The following is a 27,605-nucleotide window of genomic DNA, read 5'->3' on the forward strand; positions in this document are numbered from 1 at the left end:
GGTATTTTGGCGATGTGAAAGCAAATTACGGGAACTTTTATCCCAGCTTGTCATTGGGCGCGGGAGCTGTGGGTGGCTGCTGGGCTAGTGATTTTGAATCTCACGCCTTGCCTGTTTATCAGACCATACTGCGCATGCTCGTAACTTCAGGAACTTATCCCGAAGGGTATGGTTCAGGGCGGTGTGAATGCAGGAATAAATTAATGGGTATTTTTAGCCTTAAAAAGTTCTCGTAATTTAATGGGGATTCTTGTGATCGAGGCGGTTTGAAACCACCTAGCATCTCGATGTTAATCATAGATTGTGTTCAGGATTACACAAATAATAAAATGAAGCAACAGTCACAAAAGGCCCATGAATATTTTTGAGACCCCCTTGGGGCCTGGACCTGTCAACAAACAAGCCCACTGAGCTAGACCTGGTCCTATTTTAGAATCAATGGTTTGCTGCTTGTACTCAGCCAGAGGAAACAAACTTGAAAGAACACTGAAATGTCAACTACCTGGAGAGTTAATGGTTTGGTGACACCGATGATAGGGTTCTGTATAGATTCATCTATTCTAAAAGGTGTAAAGCACCATTTTGTATACTGCCTAGTCATCACATTGCATGCAGTTTGTTGAACCTTGGGCTCTTTTAGTCAACTTTTACAATTTCGCTTTGATGTTGATCAAAATGTAAAAAATGTATAAGTTATTTTCAATAGGAGATGGTACAGCAAAGGAAAAGACTGAGAGGCAGGGGGGGGGGAAGTCTGCAAGCACAGACCCTGATTGAAACTTTGATCAACAATTGTGTGTCCACGCAAAGGCTAAAGCATACAAAACTTGCGAGAGGGCCATCATTATTATTATCCCGGCTGTAGCTGAGCGGCCATATAGGCGCTAAAGCATTAAAGGAATTAATCCTACCGGGTACCCATTCACCTCACCTGGGTCGAGTGCAGCACAATGTGGATAAATTTCTTGCCGAAGGAAATTACGCCATGGCAGAACCCACGACCCTCTGTTTCAAAGTCCGAAGACTAATCCACTGGGCCACAACGCTCCACCCTACATAGGGCTGGGGTGATTCATTTATGACTGTGAAAGTACTATCCCTCTGAAATCGTGTAAATCACAAGATTTTTTGTGGAAAATTTGTGTATCATGTATGCAGGTTAGATGTTTGTTACTTTGTTTCTCCTCTTCAGCTTTAAGATTGCTTCAACATTAATTTTTAAAAGAGATTTTTATGTTTTCCAATTACCTTTGTGTTCCCTTCTGCTGCATAAGGGACCGCAGGGTGACTTGGACCATCATATCTCTGTCAACGGTGTCACACTGTTCCATCTGGGAATAGGCTTTGAACAAAGAATGATTCAAGAAATCCTAAATTATGATTGAGAGATCTCTTCACTTAATGACCCACCGTACTCTTCTTCGCCAGCATGGGCCAAGGAGCGGGCAGGATATCATTATTTATCGCCCTCTCTGGGGGACGAAGATGTTACTCAGTAACAGAGGGGATCGTCTTGAGAGATGTGCTGAATATCATAATTGTCTTTGTGTTTTGGGGAGATAAAGAAGAATCATGGTCATAAAGTCTTGACCCTACCTGCTCAAATTTTTTTTTATAGATTTTTAGAACCGAAATCACTTTCATTATGCTTGAACAAATTTCAGCCTTCCAAGGTGGTTTTGTAGGCATTATCAGCAATACATTATGTTGTAAATCAAAAGATATTTCGCTCATTTCGGTCATGAAAAAATTGTAGAAGAAATACATGGCATCCACAGTAGAGTTACTGTAAGCAGCAAAATTTTAGATTCACCCGAATTCTGAGAAAAAAAATCTTTGTGAGTGAAAGACAGATTGGAAGCACTACTCCATGATGTTTCTATAAGATACATATATCATTAGATATAATAGTTAAGCCAAGTGATAATTGGACCAAATGGAATTTAGACCAAATTGAACATGAACCAATTTGTCTACCAGGTACACGTAAATCCAGTGGACCTAGTATGAGCAATAAAGATCACATTGAAAAGCTTTTGTAAGGGGATGACTGATAATCAGCCATTTTAAGCTGAGTCATGACACTACTACTGCTATTACTGCTGCTACTACTTCTAATTATACTACTAGTACTACATACTACTATTACTACTACTTCTCCTTTACTACCACTAATACTATTACTGCTGCTGCTCCTAAAATAGTTAGGCCAAGTGATAATTGGACCAGATGGAATTTAGACCAAATTGTGTCTACCATTCAGGTAAATCCAGTGGACCTAGTGTGAGCAATAAAGATCATATATTGAAAAGCTTTTGTAAGGGGATGACTGATTATCAGCCATTTTAAGCTGAGTCATGACAGTATTTAGAAGCCCACTAGAGATGCATAACATGTCCATCACTGTCCCTTTCTCTCATATCAACCCACATGATTCATCTCACACTGTCACACTCTATAAATCATCTCCTATTCAAATACTGATTGATTCAGATTATCCTAAGTCATGGGTTTGTTTTAAGAAGAATGGGGGAGAGGGTAAGTTGTGAAGTGAGGAAAATGGCTGGATTTTAGTGATATTCTTCTATGTTCTTCGGTACAAAGGCCCTTGTCGGTAATTTTCAACTGAACAAAGATCGATTAATTGGAATTATGATTTTTCAAGAAATCCAACACTGGTTGTTCTAAGACCCAGGACGTCTAATCACTGTTAACTTTAATTCCTTTTAAATTCCACTTGGGGTAATGGACCAATTGCCTATTTATCTACATGTATGTTCGTCAAAGTTTGAATTTTCCATTTGCCAGATTTGGCGCCCTCTGTCAATAATGTGTTTTGGTTGAAAAGGTCTTTTGAAAACCTATTGGATGAATTATTGACAAATTAAGTCTTTGCATATCAGAAAACTCTTGAAACTTTATGCTTGGGAAGTTTTTTTATACCTAAAATATTTTTGTTGGTCACCTGAATATTTACATACTTATTTTAAATGTAAGATTCACCTATAATTATTAGATTTCGGATTTCATCTTTAGTGCAACATGTGTTTTTTTTTATTCTCTTTATTCACTTTATCTAATGATGTATTTGAAATTTGAAATTGAATGAATTCACCAAAATTTGGTACTCACTCCAAATAAATCAGCAGGGAAAATCATAGATTGAGTAGGCCTATATCTCTATGAGCTCACAGAATATCATATGTACACTAGTAGTATTCTCCTACTGCATGACAGTAGAGGCTTTGTCATAAAATTCAATAAAGATAGATAATCTCTGGTAATAATGGCTAATTTATTCAAATATCCATGTACCGCAGAAGGCCTAGAGAGAGAAGGGCAGTGTCATTTTGGCCAATAATAAGAGGAAATATTACTCAGAGATGCAAGTGGACACCACATATTAAATCATCAGTGGGCGTGTCTCTCTTCATTATAGTAAAGTTACATTTATTGATGAGATTTGTTCCCTAAATTCTAAGGAAATTTTTGAGTAAAATGCACCTCTAGAGACTACTTCTTCTACTACTACTATTAGTAGTAGTACTACTACTACTACTACTACTACTACTACTACTACTACTACTACTACTACTACTACTTACTACTACTACTACTACTACTACTACTACTGCTACTACTACTTCTACTACTACTACTACTACTACTACTACTACTACTACTACTACTACTACTACTACTACTACTACTACTACTTCTACTACTACTACTACCACCATACTACTATACTACTACTTCTAATACTTCTACTACTGCTACTACTACTTCTATTACTACTACTTCTCTTCTGCTACTGCTGCTGCTGGTGCAGCTGCTCCTAACATCAATATTACTACTATCACTACTACTACTACTACTACTACTAATTCTACTACTACTGCTACTACTACTACTACTACTACTGCTACTACTTCCGCTACGGCTATCACTTCTACTTCTACCACCACCACTAATATACGTCAACTTGGAGGTTTATGTTCATTTGGTCCAATGCCAATTCATCCAATTGCCAACTCGTCTACTATTATTTGGTCTATCATCAGTTCATCCTATATCCACATGGTCTAATTGCCATTTTGTCCACTCACTAAGTGTTAATTGGGGAAAATGAATGAAAATAAAATGAATATTAGAGCAACTGGTTTATTAGAGGAAATGTGCAAAGACAAAGTGATGATTGGACTAAATGGTTATTGGACCAAATAGTTGTTAGATGAAATGCTGTTTGACAGAATGGCATAAGACTAAATGAAGGTAGACCCTGGACGAACTGGTGAGTGGACGATTTGGCAGTGGATGATTTGGCAATGTTGAATTGTATATAATGTATATATGAATCAGAAGAAGCAATGCTTACCTCTTTGCCCAATTTGTTCAACTAGATTCACATACAGCAGACTGCCAAGTTCGACTCAAGTCACATTCTATTGACTATACACACAATGTGTATCAAGTCTATTGTTCATACACACATAATAGTGATGTTTGCATTGCATTGTACTGTGTACATACAAAGCTTTTTTTTACATTAAACCATTTAAAACTATTGTGAGCTGAATTATCATAATTATAGTCTATGCAAAACCCCTCTTAAGGTTGCACACACAAATTAATGTGGCGCAGGTGTGATTCTGTCCATGGCAGATAAAGAGATAAGATCACCATCCTTTTCGGTCAAATTCTGACAAACATCATACTGCAGAATATCTTTAAAATTATCTATTTTCAGTATTTCCTTTTGCTTGAACAGCACCATTGTTTGAATTAATCTTCTTTAAAAACCAGGGTTTTTTTTAATATGTTGATTGAATACTGCCCTAGAACAAGAAACACGTCTTTTTTTTTGAAAAATAAAGTGACTAACGACATACATTGAATTACAATTAGTATAATAAAGACTAATCAGTTCAGAATGTTTTGGTAATTATCATAATTTTAAATGTCCCCTGAGTACGTTTTGACAGGAAACGATCGTTCTTTACCTGTACAGTCTCTCTAACGTGTTGTATTTGCCAGCCTATATTGTGATCTCGGAATTCTCACCTTGTCTTGTTAATCAAATAAAGTGTCATCTTATCGTTTTATTGTCTGGGTCATTTTAAAATTGACATCAGTTGTTAAGATGATATCTCACTTTGTTTTTGCATCAGAGAAGTATAATGATGGATGCAAACTCGTAAAGCCATCAGGAGGATGACATCTTGCACAGAGTTTGTGTCTGGGAAGATGGTTGCAAACTCATTGATGGCACCTTGCCTCCCTTTTGAATTCGCCCTTGCAGACACTTGAAGAATATGGAACTAATTATCATACTTCCTAAACATGTCAGGAGGTATTTGGTGGTAGTGTCTCTTGGAGGATGGAGAATTCTTTGATGTTGTGCATAACCTCCTCGGGGGATCTCCTGGGAAGGCATGTTGTCCTTGCTGAACATCACCTGAAGTGGGTAGATGAGAGTTTGGAGTGAATCATCTTCATAAAGTGTTGTTAATGATCATATCCATGAGAGACTAATTAACAAACCAAACTTCAAGGAGTCTGGACTTTGTACCTTGGTGAGGGTAACATATTTTTTGCATTTTTATAGAAAAATAGCAAAGCTGGAATCAAACATTGATTACCCTGTGTTATTCTAACAGACTTACTCCATCCTTACAAACTATGAATTTAATCATTTATTTCTAAAGAAATGAAAATACTAGTAAAGTATTGTTTATTCAAACCAGATCAAACATCACAATGATGGTATGAAATTATATAATGCATAACATAAATAGTAATGAAAAGGGAAGCTGCAAGTTTAATCTCTAAAAATGCATTTATCCTCAAGGGCAGATGAGAAACGAGAAAAACTGTAATCTGTATTTTGCATTGTCTTGTAAAATCAAAGCAAAGATAAGGGATGTAAGGACATGAGGGGATGTTCTTCAATCTGTCATCAAGGTATCCAGGTTACTGGTTCAGAAACCTAATTAATACAAAGCCTGAATGGCTCATATTTTACCTGGGAGGACAATAGACATGACAGATGATACTTGATCCTTCCACTGGAGCACCTCTTCATCTGTCGTTACGCTCAGGAAGTCCATGGATTACACGTCCAACAAGATTCACACGAAAATCGAGGGGTTTCTCTCACATTCGAGCCAATGTTCATGAGATTGAGTTAACTGGGGATAAGAAAGAGATACATGTTGCTGAAGACAGGTGATGAAAACTGTTTTTTTTTCTCTCTGAGTGTTTCACCGAATGTGCTGCAGAAAGAGTGGAACATTGCAGAGGGTTTTTGTTTTTGCAAGAATCATATAGACAGTAAAGTTAAAGGGGAGTGTTAACTTTATGGAAGTCATGAAGAAACAATGTTCTACAATTGTATTCATTTGGATAGATTAAGAGTCAGGAGTGGGGAATCATTGTTTATAGTGGTTCTGACTATGGTATTTCAATGAAAGGGTCATGGGTTCGAATGTCAGCCTTGGCATGTTTTCCTTCAGCAAGAAATTTGCCCACATTGTGCTGCACTCAAACCAGGTGAAGTGAATGGGTAACCAGCAGGATTAATTCCTTGAATGCACAGCACTTGAAATGGCAGCTCGAGCTAAAGTTTGGGTTATCATAATTGAATGACTCAGAATAACTTTTTTTTAGATATATAGCTCTGTATAAATGCGTATTTATATTATCCGCTTGTGATTCTAAGCACTTACACATTTTGTTTACATGATATTCAACCTCTTCACCTCAACACTTATGATTGATGGATGGTGCAACTTACAATCTACCTACTTTCCAAGTAGTATATGCCAAGAGAGACCAATAGTTTTTTAATGATCATATTTCCCTTCTCTGACTTTGTCCTGAGACTTGGGGACCTGCTGGAAAGCAGGTATAAATTGTACATTTTTCAAGTGAGATAGATTATTCCAATGTCATTTCATGAGAAGCCTTCCTTTCTTCACCTACCAAAGTATCATTGATACTGTCTACCCCAGAGTACTGGAGGGAGGTTCTATTGATTAAAGATCAGTGCTCTGTTCTTAAGATCAGTGCTATGTACTCCAGATCAGTTGCTATCTACCCTAGATCAGTGCTTCCTACTCAAGATGAGTGCTATCTACCCAAGATCAGTGCTATCTACCCAAGATGGGCCCATCTTACAAAGAGATACAATTGATCCAATCAATGGCTACTCTATGGAAATCCAACAGTATCATAACTTACTACAGGAAATTTCCAAAGTGTCCTTTGTAAACAAAGGAGAACACACCAAATTGTCAAGAAATTGATGAAGAAATTTTTTGAACAAACATGCATCTTAAATGTTGACATTGCTGGCCATCCATAGTTGCGATTAATCGGATCTATCGCAACTCTTAAGACGGGCCCCAGTGCTTCCTACCAAAGTTCAGTGCTTTCTAGTTTCTACTCAAGATCAGTGCTATCTATCCAAGATCAGTGTTTTCTACCCAAGATTAGTGCTATCTACCCAAGATCAGTGCTTTCTACTGAAGATCAGTGCTATCTACTGAAGATCAGTGCTATCTACCCAAGATCAGTGCTATCTACCCATGATCAGTGCTGCCTACCCAAGATCAGTGCTTTCTACTCAAGATCAGTGCTATCTACATAAGATCAGTGTTTTCTACTCAAGATTAGTGCTATCAACCCAAGATCAGTGCTTTCTACCGAAGATCAGTGCTATCTACTGAAGATCAGTGCTATCTACCCAAGATCAGTGCTTTCTACCCAAGATTAGTGCTATCTACTGAAGATTAGTGCTATCTACCCAAGATCAGTGCTATCTACCAAAGATCAGTGCTGCCTACTCAAGATCAGTGCTTTCTACCCAAGATCAGTGCTTTCTACTCAAGATCAGTGCTATCTACATAAGATCAGTGTTTTCTACTCAAGATCAGTGCTCTCTTATCAAGATCAGTACTATCTAATAAGGATGATTTGGATCTACTTAAGATCAGTTCTTTCTAATCAAGATCAGTGCTCTCTATTCAAGATCAGTCTATCTATTCCTAACCTAAGAACATTGCTATCTTCTGAAGATTGATCAGTGCTATCTACTTTAATGGTCTGTGCTGTCTACTCAAGATTAGTACTATTTACTGAAGTTCGATGCTATCTGTCTACCACTGATTGGTATCATAAGATCAATGTGCTCTTTGCAAAATTAGTGTTACTCCAGATCTGAACTATCAAGAACTGTGTTATCCCCAAAGAATTAGTTAAATACCAATGGTTTGATATCCTTGATGCTGACAAATATTAACATTACAGCCTCTTTCATGTACATGAATATTTGTAAAAAGTTATCAAGTAAGTAGCTTTAGAACATTAATCTTTCTCCTTTTATCCACCATGCAGATTTTGAATCCAAACAGCACTTTGTGGTCGACGGGAATGTCTATCCGGTGGTGATAGGAGGCAGCACGACATCATGGCGGCCATCCCAGGCCTTCACTAATCACGTGCTTAAGATTCTCCTCCAAGAAGTGATGGGCTACAGCAATGTTACCATAGCAACGGATGATACAAAGGTCATCTCGACATCCCAGGCTGTCTCAGAGATCACAGGATGCGCTAATCCCATGTAAGCATTTTAAAGATATGGATGTATGTTGTAAAGCAGAGTCGTATTTCTTAAAAGCTTGTAATCTAAAACAATTCGACCATGTCCAAGATGAGAGAAGGGTCATCTGGGACGTGTAACATAAAACTTTGATAGCGATTTATCGTGGAGTGGATTTCTATGATTGAATTCATTGATTATTGTGTATGATCAACCGTAAAAATCGATCCCAGAGTCAGTTGTTAAGCTTTATGTTGTGGGTTCCTGGACATCTCAGATATTCTTATTAAAGGTTACTGGATTTATTACTAATAATAATGATATAGGTATAATAATTATACTTGCTTATATAGCTCTTAATACTTACTTTGTCAGAAGTCTCTAAGCGCTCTACAGTAATGCAGCATAATTAACCTGGCTTTAGCAGTGCAGCTGTTACGCGCGCTGCATTTCAAGGAATTAATTCCTGCCAGGTACCCATTTACCTCACCTGGGTTGAGTGCAGCACATTGTGGATCAATTTCTTGCTGAAGGAAATTACACCATGGCTGGGATTCGAACCCACGACCCTCTGTTTCAAAGTCCAGAGACTAATCCACTGGGCCACAACACTGTTACACTCCACTGTGTATTTACCCAGGGAAGCCACTTCAGTTCTGAAAACAGTTCTTCCTGCTATTATTATTACCCTGGCTTTAGCTGGGCTGCCTAGGTGCTCAACGCATTCAAAAAAATTCTTCCTACCGGGTACCCATTCACCTCTCCTGGGTTGAGTGCAGCACGGTGTGGATAAATTTCTTGCTGAAGGAAATTACGCCTTAAATTAATGTCATGTAAGAGGGTGAAAGATCTGAACTGGCCCTTGTTTTGTTGCAGCTTGTCACTGATCACAAACAGCAATGCCAGGGGAGCGTTTCATGAAAGGACTTGTCGGATGTTTTATCCGACAAGTCCCATTTTATCCCACAGTTACTATAGTAACAGTGCCTCTCAGCCAATCAGAATCAAGGAAAGATGTCAGACAAAAATGTTGATGAAACAGTCCCCTGGTATATGATAGCTATTATATTTTATGTTATGATTGTCCCTCTGTTTCATTCATTATACATTAAATAATAGCAAATTTACAATGATTTTGTTCATTTTCCATCAGATAGATTTCTATTCCAATTCATATAAAAATGACCCACCAAACCACAAAATAAAGAGTGCAATCCTTTTAGTATGACAATATGTTTTAAACAACTGTTCACAGAAGCCTCTGACACCCTTTTCAGGAAATTGTGGATGTTGAAGAAGTGAATTATTTATATTCATGACAGGTCCAGGACCTAAGTAATCTGGATTATTTGGGTGCTGCTAAAATAAGATAACCACTTGATCTCATATGTTAATTCATGAATGGGATTCTGAAATGATGTGGATTATTATTTCTGTATTAGTGAACATAACTATTATTGCCACCCTTGAGTGTGTGGCAGTTTGAACCACCTCAAACTTGAAACAAAATGCCTGACAAAGCAATAATTTGCTTTAGTGCAGGACTAGGAATGTAAACATTGAGAATGTAAACATGAATGTCTTAAAATAACGTCCATGTTGATCTATTACAAGATGGGCTTCTTATGCCATGATGATGCTGATTCCAAGGTCCCATCTGAAGCAGCTGGTACGTTTCTCATCAACGCCTCAAACATTGTTTAAAGTGACACTGCACACAGTCATTAGGTGTTTTCGTACCCACCCGATCACATTACCAATGTTGGATCAAAGTTTCACACTTATAATGGGTAGTGCAAGTTTGCATCCTTCACATGAATTCATCTTGCTCGAGATTCCCAATTATTTTGAAAAATTGTAGATATTTATTTATCAGTAATGCAATTCATTTGTTTCTGCCTGTGAACCATGGTACGGTAACACAAAGTTTAGCGATTAATTGCAAGCTTGATGTTCACAATTAATCGTGCATTTTAGTTGGTGCAATCAATTATGAATAAAATGTATGATGATTGCTAAGCTTTGTGTTACAGGTCCCTGATGTCATGAGCTCAATAGTTGGACTTCTTCCCCTCTGTGTGTGTGTCTAGTGTTCCCTTTACCTCTCTGGTGTGATTGTACAGAACATGACACTTGATTTCCCCCTTTTCCTTTGGGCTGTCCAAAACTTCTCACGCTGGTTAGATGCTTGAGTCATGCAAAAAGACATCTTTAAGTTGGAATGAGGGGTATGTGGAAACATTATTATGATCACTTATAACTGAAGTTGTCTATATTTATAGCTTTATGTGTTTCCATTTTATTGACAGTAAAAAAGCAGCTCACATTCTGTGCCATACAAACTCCTCTGGTAGATGCTTGAGTCATGCAAAAAAGACCTATTGAAGTTCGAATAAGGGGTATATGGAAACATTATTATCATCACTTGAAGTTGTCTATGTTCATAGCTTTTTTTGTGTTTCCCTTTTAGTGACAGTGAGAAAGCAGCTCACATTCTGTGCCGTACAAACTCCTCATGCTGGTAGATGCTCGAGTCATGCAAAAAGACCTCTCGAAGTTCGAATAAGGGGTATATGGAAACATTATTATCATCACTTGAAGTTGTCTATATTTATATCTTTTTGTGTTTCCCATAGAGTGACACCGAAAAGAAGTTCAAATTCCAGCTAGTAGTCTCGGTGCTTCCTGCTGGTTAGATGCATGAGTCACACAAAAAATACCTCTGTATATTTAGGCAATAGGAACATGAAAATATAAAAAACAGTCTTAAATTAGCACTCAAGTGATCTTAAAAGTTTTATTTCATGTGGTCTATCTCTTTGTGAGAAATTTGGTATCAAGTCATTTTGTCGAAAAAGACTTGCTATGTTTCGGTGACAATGAACGCTTGGGTACCAGTGAATGAGAATTTGGGGTCTTGTATTTGGACTGGACAACATGACTTTTACTGCAGTGGTTTCATTTAGGTTTGCTACTTCTTCAGAGTTTTATTATTCTTTGGCGTTCGCTAAGCCCCTCACACTATCCATGGTTGTATCTTCCTCAAATTATTCATGTAAAGATTGATACAGATCACTCTCCAATTTCGTTGGTAACAATACTTTTTTGGCAATTCTTCTTGATGAGCAATAATTTGTGATTATTACACCACCAGTGAAGTGGAGGAAGAGGGAGGAATTATCCAAGTACTCTGAATGTAATGAGTCATATCCCCATTCATGTTTGAAGAGGGTGATACTTCATCGCCCTTCAAACCACTCCCATTTATCAGCAAGACATTCTTTCACCTGTTAATATGAATCTTATCTCATGCCATAATTATCAATAAATGAGCCTTGTACGAAACCTTCACACCCCTCCCATTCATCGACAAGACATTGCTCCACCTGTTGACATCATAATCATCTTATTTCATAATTTGTTATAATCAGCCCTTCTGCCTTCTTCAGACAAGAACTGGGTAAAGGACATTAAATAAGGGTACAGCAGCTCATGGACCACGAGCAGCTATTGCCCGTCGTCAGGACTGATGCAAACTTTTATACTTTTTAGTGGAATGTTTAAAAATGCAACTCAAATAATCAATCATAATTTGTTCTTGTATCTAATCATGAGCACTATTTTCTTATTAGTTTAATTGTTAATTTTACTTGAGACTGCAACTCTGTCTGGTTGGATATGTTTTACATATATTTCAAGAAGTTACAGCAACAAAAATAGGCCAACTTCCATCTCACTTGTTGGAGTAAAGACTATCACTCATTCATTGTCTATCTGGTGCTTTTTTTATTGCCAGTGTTTTGTGGTCAGAATACGAGGCTAGAAAGGATACTAATTAGCCAAACTTGTGCCAAATAGGGCTGGACTTCTATTAGCAATACCTTCTTAGAAAGGAGAAGTGACTTGCGGTACTTCAGAGGCACTTTGTCAGCTGAATGGTTCCTGGTGAGATCGTCTAGTGACGTAGGTGGTTCTGATGGAAGATGTTCCTTCTGACTCACTGAAGTCTACTAGAGGGTAGTTCCTCATGATGATTGCCCTTCTTATAGCTACAGAGATGCAAGTTGCTCAAATCAGTTGCATCCTTCTTCTAACTACTCTTTATTTTCCTTTTTTTGCTACCCATGTCACTCTTTATGCCTAGGCTTGATGTTTTCAAATTGTCTGTCAATCCATCTGTCCATTTGGGTTTGTTCTTGCCATAACTGCAGAAACATTTGATGGATCACCTACCAACTTGCATCAAGTACTGTATACATACATCAGTGGCAATGATCTGACTAATTTTAGGGTCAAAGGTCACAGGGGTAATATATCTTGGAATATATATTGGTCTCGCAATAACTAAAGAAGTGTTTGAGGATTTAAACATGACTTGGGTATTGATATGGAAGTGACAATGATCTCGCCAGATTTGGGTGTCCTGAGGACAATTCTTTTAGCAGTAATCCCACACAGCATTTTCGCAGTGGATTTTACATATTCCCTATTGTTGTTTCTTTACTGAAATGGTAGGATAATTTGAAAAAAATATATATATACTGAGGATATTCCTTTGGTAGTCTATTATAAGGTGTCTTATATGAGATTCCTTTGCAAACTGCCCTATGTCCATTGCTTTCTCATCAAGCGATTTTTGACAATCTGATTATTTATATATAATATTACTTTATTTTGAGGACAGACGGGCCTTAGTTATTGGAGCTTATTCAAATTTGAAGAATCAACAGCATTGAGAATAATTTTGGAGGTACAAATCTTTAACCTATGGGTTCAAACTCCAGAAATTTTTGCAGGATCGATCAAAGATGTGTAACCTTGTAACACTATGCATTGCTACTGACTTTCAATTTTGAATGAGCTTCTTCTATTATAAAACCCATATTGATATAATTAGAGCTTACGAGTCCTAGGAAAGCATTACCCTTCAGCTTGAGCGAGGTATTCCAAGTTTACCCATGACGTGTGTGTTTGTGGTTATGGTAGAAGTGCTAAACAGAGGAAGCGTAAGCGAGGGAGTAGTGCCTTAGGAAGGTCAGTGACCTGTAACGCATAGCCTGAATTATCAACACGTGGTTTGCGTGTTAGACAGGCATGAACAACTATGGTGTCAAGTTCGTAGCCGTGTACCTGAACAGCAGTACCGGCATAATCGCTATCCAATTGGTTAATGGGATTGTTGCCAATTTTTGGAGGACTTCAAGATCCTCTTCATATTTTTGTTTACATCATGTCAATCTAGCACCATTATCCATGTAAGTCTGAAAAGAAGATACAACTCTCTAACATCAGAAAGCTTTATAAACAAAGTGCAGTGTACTTGCCCTATTCTCCAATTCTCTTTAGTTCATTGTTGTTATTCATATTTTGAATAATTAGCCACATGTATTACTTGTTCCTTTAATCATGAAAAGAATACACAATGTTGAATGTTATTGCATTGGTATCATCTAATACTTGCACTGAATGCTATTAATTGGGAAATGACTAAAATTGTCAAATTAGTATTTGAAATTTAAATTTCAAGGCCACTTTTTCTAAACAACAGGCAAGTTTCTGGTTAGTGCTCCTGACAGACCTTGTAATTGTTTTATCCGATAGTTACCATAGTAACAGTCAGACACTGGTGCCTCTCATCTTATCAAATGCAAGCTTTCTAAATTAATTAATTATAAAATTAAATTCTGATTTCTGAAGGCAATTGTTTTCAATCTCTATTTCTGATGAACTTTCTAAAGGGAAAACAACAATATGCTGTCAATTTGAGGATGGAAAACTGATCAAACAAGGCTTCAAGTAAATCACCATCCTCAAACTAGATGTGAAGCTTTCCTCCCTGCGACCGCTTTACTACTCCAGTAACTGTCATGACTGTCAATGAAATACCCTATGTGGTTCACCTACCCTTGTGTCAATGACCCATGTATACTTCATCCCTAATTACCTCCATGTTCTTAACAAGGAACTAATCACAGATAGTCAGAAGTCATCGTGTCATCCTAGGTTGACTGGGACAGTATCTCTGTCCCTGAGGTCTAATCAAGTCAGTCTTTCTCTTAAAATTGCTCCACACATCCTGCATTGATTTTACACCCCTTTTCATAGGGGGTTGACAAGGGGAGGGAATATAGGTGTTTGACCCAGTTAGATGCTTTCAGCTTAATATCAGAGGGTTTCTAGTAGCGTAGTAGTTTATTTTTGGCTATATTTTGTAAAATGTCTTTTACCTGAAGATTTGTCCTGTGTTTTAGAATTTCATGTATAGTCCATCTTTTAAACATTTGAAAGGCATTTGTTTCTTGATACTTTCAAGCATAGGCTATTTCAAGTTTTGCTAAATTCCCTTTCTTCACTATTTTTTAAAAGATTTAAAAGATAAAACCGGAGTAGTGTAATTAATTTGTTCTTATTTCGTCTTAAAGTTTAATCTATATGTTTCATTTGTACTGTATTCATGTGTGATTTGTTATAATGCAACCCATTTAAATGAATTTTTATCATTTTTACTACAAGCAACAGTAAATGCTATTTGTACCCTGTAACATGAGAAATATAAATGATTGTTTAAGTATTCCTAAATGTAAGTCTATGGGCTATCAGCCAAAAGTGGTTTTTCAAAACCACCTCGTGTAAAGTGGCCTTGTTGCTATGGGAATGCTCTCAGTGGGGATGACGTGTTGCGTGTGAAACTCAAAACCGCAGCGCAGACATTCTACACACAGTGTGTGGAGTAGCGCGCTCAAAACGTGCGAAGATCACTTACCGAAGAACGGTTGTGTCCTCATGCTAAAACCAGTTTTATGAGGCAAAGCGATCTTGAAAACTACATCACGAGGTGGTTTTCTAAACTAGTTTGGAAGATAAAGTAGTTTCTACTAAACTAGTTTTAGTGTGGTAATGAGAATGGGATCTATTAGTAACTTTTATGCAACAGACCCCTAATCTATCAGGAAACTTGTTTAGTAACCTGTGTGTGGACTGGAAAAAAATGATATCTCAAATGTGAACAAGGTGATCGTGATTCAAGAACATGAAACACACTCATGGTATCCTGGCCTAGATAAATTGATCCAAACTATAAAAATTCAGAGGTTTATCCAATCAATATGGGGAAATCCCAAGGTCCCAGAAGATTAATCAAGTCACAGTTTAGACATCCTGCAGTCTCCAACCCCTCCCTCATCTGATTTACTTGACATCTTTATTCATGCATAGAAAGTATTGACAGGTGACAGAATGCAGAGATAGTATAAAGTTACCCATTTAAAGCCCAACTCCACCCCAACAATGCGTTCGTTTGTTAAAAAAAAGAGAAAAAACATAGCACTGAAAATAATGTTACAATCAGATGTAAATCAAGTAAGTCATGGTATTTTAAATTTTGCTTATTTTCACAAAGCATTTATATCATGGTTAGTATGCTTAATCCTGGTAAGTGAGATATTTCTCAAGTGATATTCTCAAGTGATATTTTAGTGCAATATTTTGGCTTCAAATTAAAATTGATTTTTTCCTAAGTTTAGTCATGCTTTGTTAAATTGTCTGGTAAAGCTTTTAACTCTCATTTTGGCAGTTCACATGCAATTATGCATAACTGCCAAAAAAATTTTTTATACACGCCGCAACTTATAGTTTTTTCATTCAGATCAAGCTTTAAAATGTATATTTTAAAATGAATGTTACTCCCTACTGCATTTCTGATGTTTGTCCTATATTTGCCTTTGCAGATGTGAAGGTAAAAGTAGCCGAACGATGCGGTCTCCATCGATTAATGCAGAAGTATGGTTGGATGATCCGTTGAGCTTGCAACCCTGGATGGATACACAGGAGTTAGTGGATCTTGGACCTATTGGTGTCCAGGCACGGTAAACATTCGGTCTCATATTTCTTAGTTTTATTTTGATAATTATATAGGACTTATGATTTAAATGTACCTTTTCTATTGTTATATACTACCTCATTTCATTTATTTATTTCCATTTCAAACAATTACATATCATTTTCTGTCATACATCTTGACTTATAAGTAAACAATGCACATGTTGGCTCTTATTCTCGAAACAGGTGTCAGTTGTGCCATGGTACAAAACCATTGACTATTCAGATTTTTTTTAAATAATTAGACTTATTTACACTCCCATTAACCGTTTAAGAGTGTGTTTATTCAGGAGAATTCAAATTCTATTCTTTTTTGTTTTCTATTGTTGTTGTGTGTTGTGTTTATTTTTATTGAAGCGCCATGAGCACCGAAAGATGGACTTGTGCGCTATATAAGTAGCCATCATTATTATTATTATTTTATCGTGTACACTTAAAAACAATCCAATTGTACGCTATTAGTAAAGGGTGCTATTAAAGGGAAGCGCAATAATTTTTAAAAATCTGCATAAACCATGGTTTTAGATCATGGTACAAATGAAACTTCTTTTGAAAATTATGTATAACATTGACAAGATATTTTTGCAATAGTTTGATATAGTATTACAATGAATTTAACTGTTCAAAGCATCTTGATACTTTTAAATCATACAATGAAATAATTTCTGACTGTTCACCTAGAAGCTTTTGAAATATACTATGGAATTTAAAGTATTTTCTTGAAAATGAATTGTTAATTTCCTGTGAGTATTATTTCCATGTAATATTTGATATAAAAAAATACAACCCCCTCTCCTCTCTAGGTTTGGTTGGTTTGTCTCTACTGCGTTGGTGACCAACCTCTACAGCGTGGAAGGCATGATCGTTGACCACTGGAGGGTCTTGCAGAGCTCCCAGATGACCGCCTACCTGACCATCTCCACCAACGAGATCGAGGTGCTGACCACCGAGTCGTCGGCTACAGCCGTGTTCAAGGGTCAGAGGTACTGCGACAGACCGGAGTGCATCAACGGGGTGTACTACCCGCCCTGGTGCACCCAGGATAACTCCCAGTGTGTCATCCTCCTGGCGGATTATCCAGGTGAGAATCCTTCAGAATCACTTTTATTCATGTCCTTCAGCTTGGAGAGTCCTGCTGAGCATCCGTTGCATTCTATTTCTCCCATATCTCCCAGTAAATGTTGTGACAGCACCATCAACCGAAGTCTTTTGTCTGCAACTGACGAAAGGCAACAACAGCTAGATCAATACCTGTTTTTACTTGCACCATGTATGTATTTGGCACATGTACTTTACCCTTGTGACACACACTTCACCAAGTTCTGCAAGAATCTTCAGGATTGAAGGAAGCAGACTACACAGAAAAAGAAGATATCATCATTGACAAAACAACGGGAACTTGGAAGTGAATAGGTACTGAATTGGATCCCTGCTATCCCATAATCTAGGCGCAGGCTGCAGTGTTTGCTGTTACGAGTATGATACTGGTACGTGAAGCATCCGCGCCATACGTCTGAAGCGGTAGGCTACAAACAGTGGCTAAGAAGCAGACTCGGCCTGTACACTTCTGTCTTGCTGTAGTTGTTATTTGTTTTAGTAAGAAAAACCACCACTGGACTATCATTGATGAAAAGAAAAAAAACAAAAGTTATGTGGGCGACGTTGGTTGCGAACTTCGCACCCACCTTTCATAGTCTTCGGCGTCAGACGTGTCACTTTCATTTCGTGTAACAGTATCCGATTCATAAAAGCAGGAAATAGCTGCAGATTATATCATAGCAGACAAAATCTGCAGCCAAAAGATTATATTTCTTAATTCAATCTTGAATCTTGATTTTTAACCTTAAGCTGTTGCTGTAGCATCATAGAAATTATTTAATGTAAAAAGAAATAAATTCCTTCAAAAAGAATATCGTGAAAACATATCCAATAAATCAGCTGTGCTTGTGTAATTAGATATCCTCAATTGGTTTACTCACTGTTACTTATCTTAAGAGTTTCGTGCATTACCATCAGTTACCCTTAATCTTGAATTCGGAAAGCCTCGTTATATCAAGCAATTATGATTAATTGCTAAGTAGGTAATATATGCAAGGCTGAATCATGGCTAGAGACAGAAGTCTAGTAAGGGTGTACTGACCTCGATCATTTACTTAGTTTCATTGGAAATCACTCAATGCATAATCTATTCGATATTTAGCCTGTTTGAAAGGGTCGTAGTCCAGATTATTGCAATATGATGATGGGAAATATAGACATTATATATGCTGTTAAAGGTAGTTGGGAATTGGTGTATGATTTCAAAATAATGATTGATTCTAATACTTATTCCATCCTTATTACAGTTCTTAAAGGTCAATTCTACCTAAGAAAAACGTTGATTTTAATCAATAGAGAAAATCAAAAAAGTATAATGCTGAAAATTTCATCAAAATCGGGTGTAAATTGATAAAGTTCTGACATTTTAAAGTTTAGCTTATTTTTCACAAAATAGTTATATGAACAAGTTAGTGACATGCAGATGAGAGAGTCTATGGTGTCCCTCACTCACTATTTATTATGTCTTTTATTGTTTGAAATCTACAGTTTTTCAATTTTTACAGATTTGACAACAAGGACCAACTTGACTGAACCATATAGTATTAAACAATGCTAATTCAACGTGTTCAGGGAGGAATTAATCATTGTTTCACTTGATAATGAGGAGAAAATGGGAATATTTCATATTTCATGTAATAAGATAAAATAAGAAATAATGAGTGGATGATGTAATTAGTCTCCTCATTTGCATATTGACCAGGATGTGCATAGAATTGTTTTGTGAAATTAACCGACACTTTGAAATGTCATAACTTTCTTATTTTACATCCTATTTTCATGAAATTTTCAGTGTTAGGCTTGTTGGACTTTTCTCTTTTTATTCAAATCAACTTTTTTGTTGGGGATTTGTCTAGGATTCAAAATAATTTCTGATTCCACTGCTTATTCCATCATCATTGCAATCTTTTATGTCAGAAATTTTTAAGCTATGAGCCATGCAATTATTCATCAAAGTATCTATGATATAGCAATAATATAAGAGCCCAACAGGGATTTTTCACTCCCACAACGATTCAGGAACATCTTTGTCGAAAGGTAGTGAATCGAAACAGCCGTTTCGTCCTGGAATCTGGGCAAGCGACATATTTGCAATTATTTGTCAGCTCCGAATCTTAGGACGATCTGATGTTCTTGTTCACTAATTATTGACAGAGACTTTCAGCTGGTCATTGTGCTTTGATTTGGATTTTCAATAGACTTACTGCATTCTTGAATTTGTTCTGCTCGGCAGTGCAAAAACTCGTTCATTTCTTAGAAGACATATAGTGTAAGGGTTAGGTTTGTGGTAGGGTATTTGGTTAAGAAAATTTAGGATCAGGATTAGTAATCGATCTTTCCGATATACTGTGAGGTTATTTTTTCATGGTTCGCTTGTGTAGATTTTCAACAGGAGCAATCGTTGGTGGATAATCTTGGTAATTTATGCAAGTATTGCTTGCCCTTTCAGGCAGTAATCATCGCCATCATCGTATGATTACCTTATTCTGTCGTACTCCACATCAGCAGTGAGTGAAGAGGCTCAGCATTGTTAGGGATGATGGGAGGTTGAGGGGAAAAAGAGGGAAAATCAAATTAGGAAAGGAGGAAGCAATCGCAGAATGTGGAAGGAACCACAGCAAGCCTGCTGCTTCCACCCGATCCGATACGCTTGCGTTCAAAAATTGAGGGAGAAGAACTATGTCTCTCACAGACAACATAACTCAAATGTAGCTTCAGGTCGTTTTCTGCTACTCTGCAATCTCTCTTTTTTTTAATGTATGATCAATTTTACTACCAGTACTTAATTCGTCATGGGATCACTGACAGTTTGGTTTCAAGAACAAATGCACTAATCCAGTCAAAATTACTTGGGAACGTTTATTTTATCGTAATTTTCTTTATTGCTTTTTATTGATAGATTTTCATAGTGGCCGTGAGTAGGAGATATCTCTGACTTTTTTATATGTGGGCTCAATTAGAAAGGAAATTTGATCAGGAAAAATGGAAGTAGTTATATGAAATCGGATCCAGTATAATCATTCAACTGCTAGTACTTTAACAAAAATGCATAGGCAAACATGATAGAGAAAAGCAAAGAAGAATATTAATTGCCTTTTCTTTTTGATAGAGTTGCCTCTTTTTATATAGGCCTACTGCTTTCATTCAGTACTAGTGCTGCTAATAATTGATTGTGCAATATTTATACTCTAATATCTATGCTTATTAGTATTAGATATTGTTTTTTCAAATGATTATTTACAGTATTTAATGATGCGTTATTGCAGTACATTTTTATTCCCGTTTTATTTTCAAAATAAATGCATCTTTTTTTCACTTTCAAAGTTATGCACATGGTATATCCTGAACAGGTTATTTTTAGATGAAAGTCTATTTAAGTGTTAAGTCCTTAAAAGCAGGTACAATTATCCTCTCGCTTAGCCTGGCAGAAACCATATCAATGGATAGCACCACCACCGCACTAAACTCAACCAACCATTATGAGAGGCATGACGAGAAAAAAACAAGTCAAAACATTATTTTATTTGATAAAGAAGACTGCGCATGTATGTTTACCGTAGTCATTTTGATTTATTTTTCATGTTTTTGATATTTGCCTTTAAAAGTCACTTGAACACATCCACGAAAGGTTACTTTGCCATCACGGCTACCTGGGGCCCGTTTCACAAATATTTAAGTATGATGCAGAGTAGCTTTTAAATCTATAATTGAGTGCAGTATAAAAGAGATCACCGCATTGGTCAGATCATGGCAAGTGGATGGGCAATACTGTGTATTGATTAACAAGATGGTGCGTTGCATATCATGTATGCATCGGCATTTAAGTGCGACTTAAGTCATACTTAACTCTTTGTGAAACACCCCCCTGTTCTTATCATTCTCATGTGTATCCTATTAAATAGAATCCAACTTTGACAAGCTGACAGACCAGATCCAGAGTCTTGGTCTGATGGTGGGTGTGGCCTGGATTGGTCCAAACCTCAAGTCTACAGTGCAGCAGAGGCAAGAGAAAGGCCAGCCTACCTTGTTCTTCGGCTGGACTCCTGATGACCTGACGTCATCGGGTGCATTCAGCCGGGTTGCCTTCCCATCATGCCAAGAGAATTCTGCAGGTAAAAAAAATGTGCCCATCTTCTTCTCCTTCTTTTCTCCTCTTCCCTTTCTCCCTATTCCTCTTCCTCTTGGTTTTCTATGCAATGCTATACACCATATAAACATTCAGATTTTTATGTAAGCCTATAAAAAAACAAGAGCATTCAGTCATTTTCAAGTTTGAAAAAAAAACCTTACTGCAAATTGTATGAAAATACCATGTAGTTTTGACAAGATCTTCAGAATTAATTTTCACCAAATACAAAATCAAAATTTGAAGAAAAAATACCTACTGTAAAACTGGCTTTTAGTTTTGAGCAAAACTTCAGTGGCCGTTTTCACAAAAACCGATAACCAGTTCAGGATTTTGTTAATGCTTGATGAGAATTATTCCAACTTTCTGTATTCATTTAAATTGTTTTCCACTTTCAATTGGAATAGGAAGGAATAATGGAGGATGGATTGGAGAAATATTTAATATGGAAAAAAAAACACAATTGACTCAAATTTTTTTGCAATTGTAGGTCAAATAATGCAGTGATTTTTTTTCAGGGAAAACATGAAACAATAAATGTAATCCTACATTTCTCACCCCACCCCCTCCTCCTTTCCTCTTATGTAGTACCTGAAGTAGAGGGTGCCACCGGAGGCTGCGACTTCCCCTGGCAGAATGTCAACAAGGTAGCTTGGCGCCCTCTAGTGATGGGAGCCTCTTACATATACGATCTCATCAAGGATGTCAGGTTTTCCAGCTCCAAGATGGAGACTATCATGTACAGCTATTACTTTAGTCGTCTCAACATGGCAGAGTTCGCCTGTGAGTGGGTACTCAGGAACAGGGGATCATGGGAGCCGTGGATACCCAGTGGTAAGTTCATTTTTTCACAATGCAATTGTGTTGATAATTGAAGAATAGTTTCAGGCGAGTGGCAGATGGGCCACTTCAAATTCACTTTTGGTGTGATGAAAGAAGTAGTATAGTCTGATGAAGTATCCAGTGTCACTATAAAAAGAAAAAGATGGGAATAAATATTTTGATAGATGGATAAAAAAGAAAAATATGAGAAAAAAAAGAAATTAAGAGAAAGAATGAAAGGAAAATTATTAAAATTGGGCAGAAAAAAAGAAACATGATATTCTCCACTCTTTGTGAATCACCCTGGCCACCTCTGCCGACATAGATGAAACTGAATAGGAACTTTGGATTGACGAAGTAGGGCTACTATTTCTTTTATCTCTGCCCTCCTATACAGGATCAGCTGGAATCAAAAGAACCATTCTCCTTGGTGGCTTGTTTGAGACACTCATCGATCCCACCTCACCCAACTCTGGTATTGAGCCGGGAGCGAGGATGGCCATCGATGCGGTCAACGCTGACCCCAGCATCCTCCCAAGTTACAAGCTGGCCTTGGCTTCCATGGAAACGAGATGCAGTCCAGAGACCTCTCTCCTCTCCTACTTCAAATTCTATGAAGATCGTGGCCAGTCCCTTGCAGGTCATTTTTATTTTTATCATACTTGTACATGTATTTGTATCCTATCCTACTTATGTTGTACAATATAAGTTGAAGAAAGTCCAAACTTAACATGATAGAAGCAACCATACTTGTTGATCCTTAGAGATTGGTCGACAATAGTGTACTCAACACCATGCATTAATCACAGTGTGTCTCTTTCAAAGTGTTACAAATCTCATTTAAACTCTACAGAATTTCTGGGATCAATCTCGCATATACATTGAACTGACTAATCCTTAGTTTTATCTGTTCTTTGGATTCATCTTTCAGTCAAATATTGCTTCAATTTTTTTATTATTACTTGCAACCTGTGGTTTCTTGTATGTCATATGAAAAAGTGGTAGACTTACAAGCCTTTCATGATAATGAACATTGATAGCCCATGTATTACAAAGTGCAGGAATCACTGCATGTTTGAGGTAAATCTGGCTACCCCATCCAATGATGTTAATACAAAAAGTGCCAGTTCTGTGTATAGTTCTGTAAATAGAACATAAAAATGCAAATCAAAGTAGATCTTGCATGCAGGGAAAACTTCATTCAGTTTGCTTTCTAAAGTTAAGGCTTTTACCAAAATTCCTGGCCACATCTTTCTATGTAAATTCCTCCCAGTATCCTTTGCTAGCTATACCTGCCTTTTCAGAATACATAAAATAATATTGAATGTGAGAATATCCACTATGACACACACACTGAGTGAGATCCTTGCAAAGATGCAGCACAGCACATACTGGCATTAACATGAAGATGTTCTTTGTATTGTGTTAGGTTTGGTTGGACCGATGTGTTCATCAGAAGCGGAGGTTGTTGGTAGTGTCTCCAGATTCCTCAACACGGTTGTAGTGAGTTACCAGTCGGATTCACCGAGCCTCTCTGACAAAGAACAGTTCCCCTACTACTTCAGGACCTTTCCCGATACCACAGAACAATGGTGAGATTTTGTTTTAATATGTCAAAGTTCAACTTGCTTGATAATTCATTTTGGTTTTCATCAAAGGGTGACGGGGTGAAACCAATGCACGAGTCTTGATTGATCTTGCGCTCGTAGGTTTACTAAGGTATTGGGGAGTGTTTCATGAAACAAATATTCAGTAATAATCACCGACTAACTTGTTCAGAGCCAATCAGATGCAACAGCTTTCATCTAATTTATTCACTTATTGGGGACTACCAGAGTCAGATCTACAGAAGAGATGCAAATGTATTTATCCCACTCTCTTTTAGTAAATGACACACTGTATTCCAGTGGGAAGATAGAGGTTGTTCAGGTTTTTGAACAACTAATTAGTTCTTCCAATCTAACACATTATACCATAACCTCTTAAACATCATTTCTCTATTTGGAGAAAGGATGACAATACATATTTTCCTGAGGGTATGAAATTTGATGATTGTGAGATTAATTCTCTGTAGATTTTGAGCTATTCCTGATGTGAAAAAAAGAATGCATCATTTTTCCCCCATTATATATTTATGGATATCCTGTCGTGGGACGTTGGTTTTTATTGTTGCTGAGTGAAATGATGATTTCCATTTCCATAGTTTTGAACTAGTAAGAAGAAGAGACAATAAGATTAGAAATCTGGAAACACCAAAGTAAAACTATGCAGTCAGGTAATTTTTCATTGTTCGAGTTATACTAGAACTTGTTCTGCTTTCAGAGTTCTTGGGATAATGTTTCATTTTTTCATCGATTATTGCTCTTGCTTCCAAATGCTAAGCTAGAATTTATTTTATGAAACACTATGCTGATTATTTTTTGTTTGAAGCTTACTGTAGCATATGATTATGAAGTGTCATACAGCCTTCCAGTCTTGTGGTATGTTTGAAATGTTACAGACCTCAATCAGACGCAAAACGAGTAGGTCAGAGTGAATCGTAAGTAGGTCGTGTGAACAGATGTGGCTCAATTCTTTACATTTTACCATCAGTGTTAAATCGATGGGAGGGGGGGGTGTGAGAGATAAGGGGGCACTTGAAGGCATGAACAAAGGAACGCAGGAGCTTGTTGCGTCCTTGATAAATTTTGGATCAGTATCAATAGAGGGAGTCCTGAGAGAATAGACGTCATGGCCCGATGATTGGCTGGATTAGATGAAGTCATAATAGGGGTGATAACAGATCTCGCAGGGCAAAGATCTTGTATCCCTCTTACTTTTATAAAAATTTAGATGAGAAGCATTTAAAAGAAGTTTCATTTCATCTGAGTTTAATCTAGCGACCATAATCCTCTGAGAAGAAGAATGGCGTTTGTTCCTACACTTTGACTCAGAGTTAGTGCCTTTCTGATCCTAACCAAATGAATTGATCATCATTGTGGCTTATTGTTCTTTTAATAAGTTTGATTGTGATATACTCTGAAGGCCCAACAACAATAGGTGGTTTGCATTTATCAATTTGAAGTTCTAATTCATGTTGATGCAACTTCAGGGTCAGTAACACGGCAACCTGTCCCATTGGACTTTGTTTACCTTTCGATAGAGGGTGTCATGCTGACTGTTCTCTGGAAGAACATTATGGTTACATAATGCTTACATATTGTGTATAAGTTCATACCTGAAACCACGTAGGGTTAGAAGCCTGGTCCACGCCACCAAAAAGTTGATTTTTGAACAAAACTTGAAACAATCAGGCAAGCATAAGTGGAACTTATAAATGACACAACTTCTGATTTGACACTGATTTTGATGGAAATTTGAGTTTAGCTTGTTTGAATATCTATCTATTTATTGGAATCAACTTTTTTGTTTTGGTAAAATTGACCTTTAGATATTATTTCAACTACATTCAGCAGCTTGCTGTTGGCAAACAGTTAAGCATGAGCTTATTTTTTTTTCTTTTAGTTTGTAAAACTATTCCTTCTCACATGCATGAATGGTTGGCATCATTCAACCTAGTGGAAGTCAGTAAGGGACTTCCCAATATGATTCCATGTCAAAAATACAAAACAACTAAGGCATAAGTGGAATATCATATGACATCACACATATCTATTCAAGGCAGGTAATTTTGCACTATATTTAATCCTTACAATTCAGGATTGCTTTTCGCTGTCAGTTTAAGTTCAAGGTGTCTTCGAATTCAAATTATCTTTGAAAATACTCTGAGAGTGATTTTCAAACACAAGATTTACAGGTTGAAAATAAATTTTGATACATCTCCTTGATCTCCAAGAGATTAGCAATAAAAAAAAAACACTTTGCCATTGGAAGAGGATAGACTGATCTAGCAACACCTCTGAGCTTGCATGCTTGAGTGAAAACATGCCGACAGGTAGTAAGAATCTAAATAAAGTCTCGTCATTTCACGGTCTCCTAACCGTGTTTTGTGCTTGGAGGATCCTCCTATTGCACCCCGAGGCTCCGCTAGGCCTGGTTGAAACCCTATCATACCCTCCTTCCTGGACTGGTAACAGGAAGTGAGTCCTTCCCATCCTCCCCCTTGTACACTCCTGGAGTCGAGCTTGCCATTACCTTACCCATGAGAGTGGACTGGGTTTGATTTTCATTCCACCGTTATTAACCCCCAACTCACTGAATCCCATCCCCCCTCCCCCTTAGAGTCCAGGAACCACATAGTGCTTGCATTACCCCATGAGATTGGCGTGGGTTTGATTTTCATTCTACTAACTCCAACCCACTCAATCCCACCCCCTCTGAAAGTGATGGAACCAGGTAGAGCCAAATCAGGAGAGTCAAGCTGCCGTTACACCCGTGAGAGTGGTTTGGGTTTGATTTTTATTCTATTAACCCCAACTCACTCAACCCCCTCCCTTGAAAGTGATGGAATCAGATAGAGCAAATTCAGGGGAGTCGAGCTGCCATTACCCCCGTGAGAGTGGTTTGGGTTTGATTTTCATTCTGTTAACCCCATTTCACTCAGTCCCACCCCCTCCCCCTTAGAGTACTGGAACCTAATAGAGCAAATTCAGGAGAGTCAATCTGCCATTACCCCCGTGAGAGTGGTTTGGGTTTGATTTTCATTCTGTTAACCCCATTTCACTCAATCCCACCCCCTTCCCTGAAAGTGATGCAATCAGATAGAGCAAATTCAGGAGAGTCAAGCTGCCATTACCCCCATGAGAGTGGTTTGGGTTTGATTTCATTCTATTCTCCCAACTCACTAAAAAAATCCCCTCCCCCTTTTCCTTACGAGTCTTGAAACCACATAGTGCAAAACCAGAGAGTCAAGCTTGCCATTACCCCCATGAGAGTGGCCGGAGATTGATGCTCATTCTATGATCCTTTTGATTGCTGAATTTGGTCATTCTCATAGGCTTATTTCTAGGACCAAAAGGACTCCAGAAGGCAATGGACTTAATTTGTCTCACAGATGAATGAATAAATCTCAATAATCCAATTTCATTGGTTAGGTTGTTTGTCTGTCAGTCTGTCCATGGGTCCTCTAGTCAGGTTTTG

General features: G+C 37.4%; 1 protein-coding gene across 1 annotated transcript in view; it reads left to right on the top strand.

Moving 5' to 3' along the window:
• Window positions 1-27,605, top strand: part of LOC121406856 — a 109,351-nt gene that overhangs the window by 45,464 nt on the left and 36,282 nt on the right. The window contains exons 2-8 of the mRNA XM_041597728.1: window positions 8,398-8,623; window positions 16,330-16,467; window positions 17,284-17,561; window positions 21,481-21,690; window positions 22,293-22,538; window positions 22,924-23,166; window positions 23,956-24,118. Coding sequence (XP_041453662.1) covers window positions 8,398-8,623; window positions 16,330-16,467; window positions 17,284-17,561; window positions 21,481-21,690; window positions 22,293-22,538; window positions 22,924-23,166; window positions 23,956-24,118 — 1,504 coding nt within the window. The remainder of the gene's footprint in view (window positions 1-8,397; window positions 8,624-16,329; window positions 16,468-17,283; window positions 17,562-21,480; window positions 21,691-22,292; window positions 22,539-22,923; window positions 23,167-23,955; window positions 24,119-27,605) is intronic.

The sequence above is a fragment of the Lytechinus variegatus genome, chromosome 2 (assembly GCF_018143015.1).
Source record: "Lytechinus variegatus isolate NC3 chromosome 2, Lvar_3.0, whole genome shotgun sequence".
Classification (NCBI taxonomy): Eukaryota; Metazoa; Echinodermata; class Echinoidea; order Temnopleuroida; family Toxopneustidae; genus Lytechinus; species Lytechinus variegatus.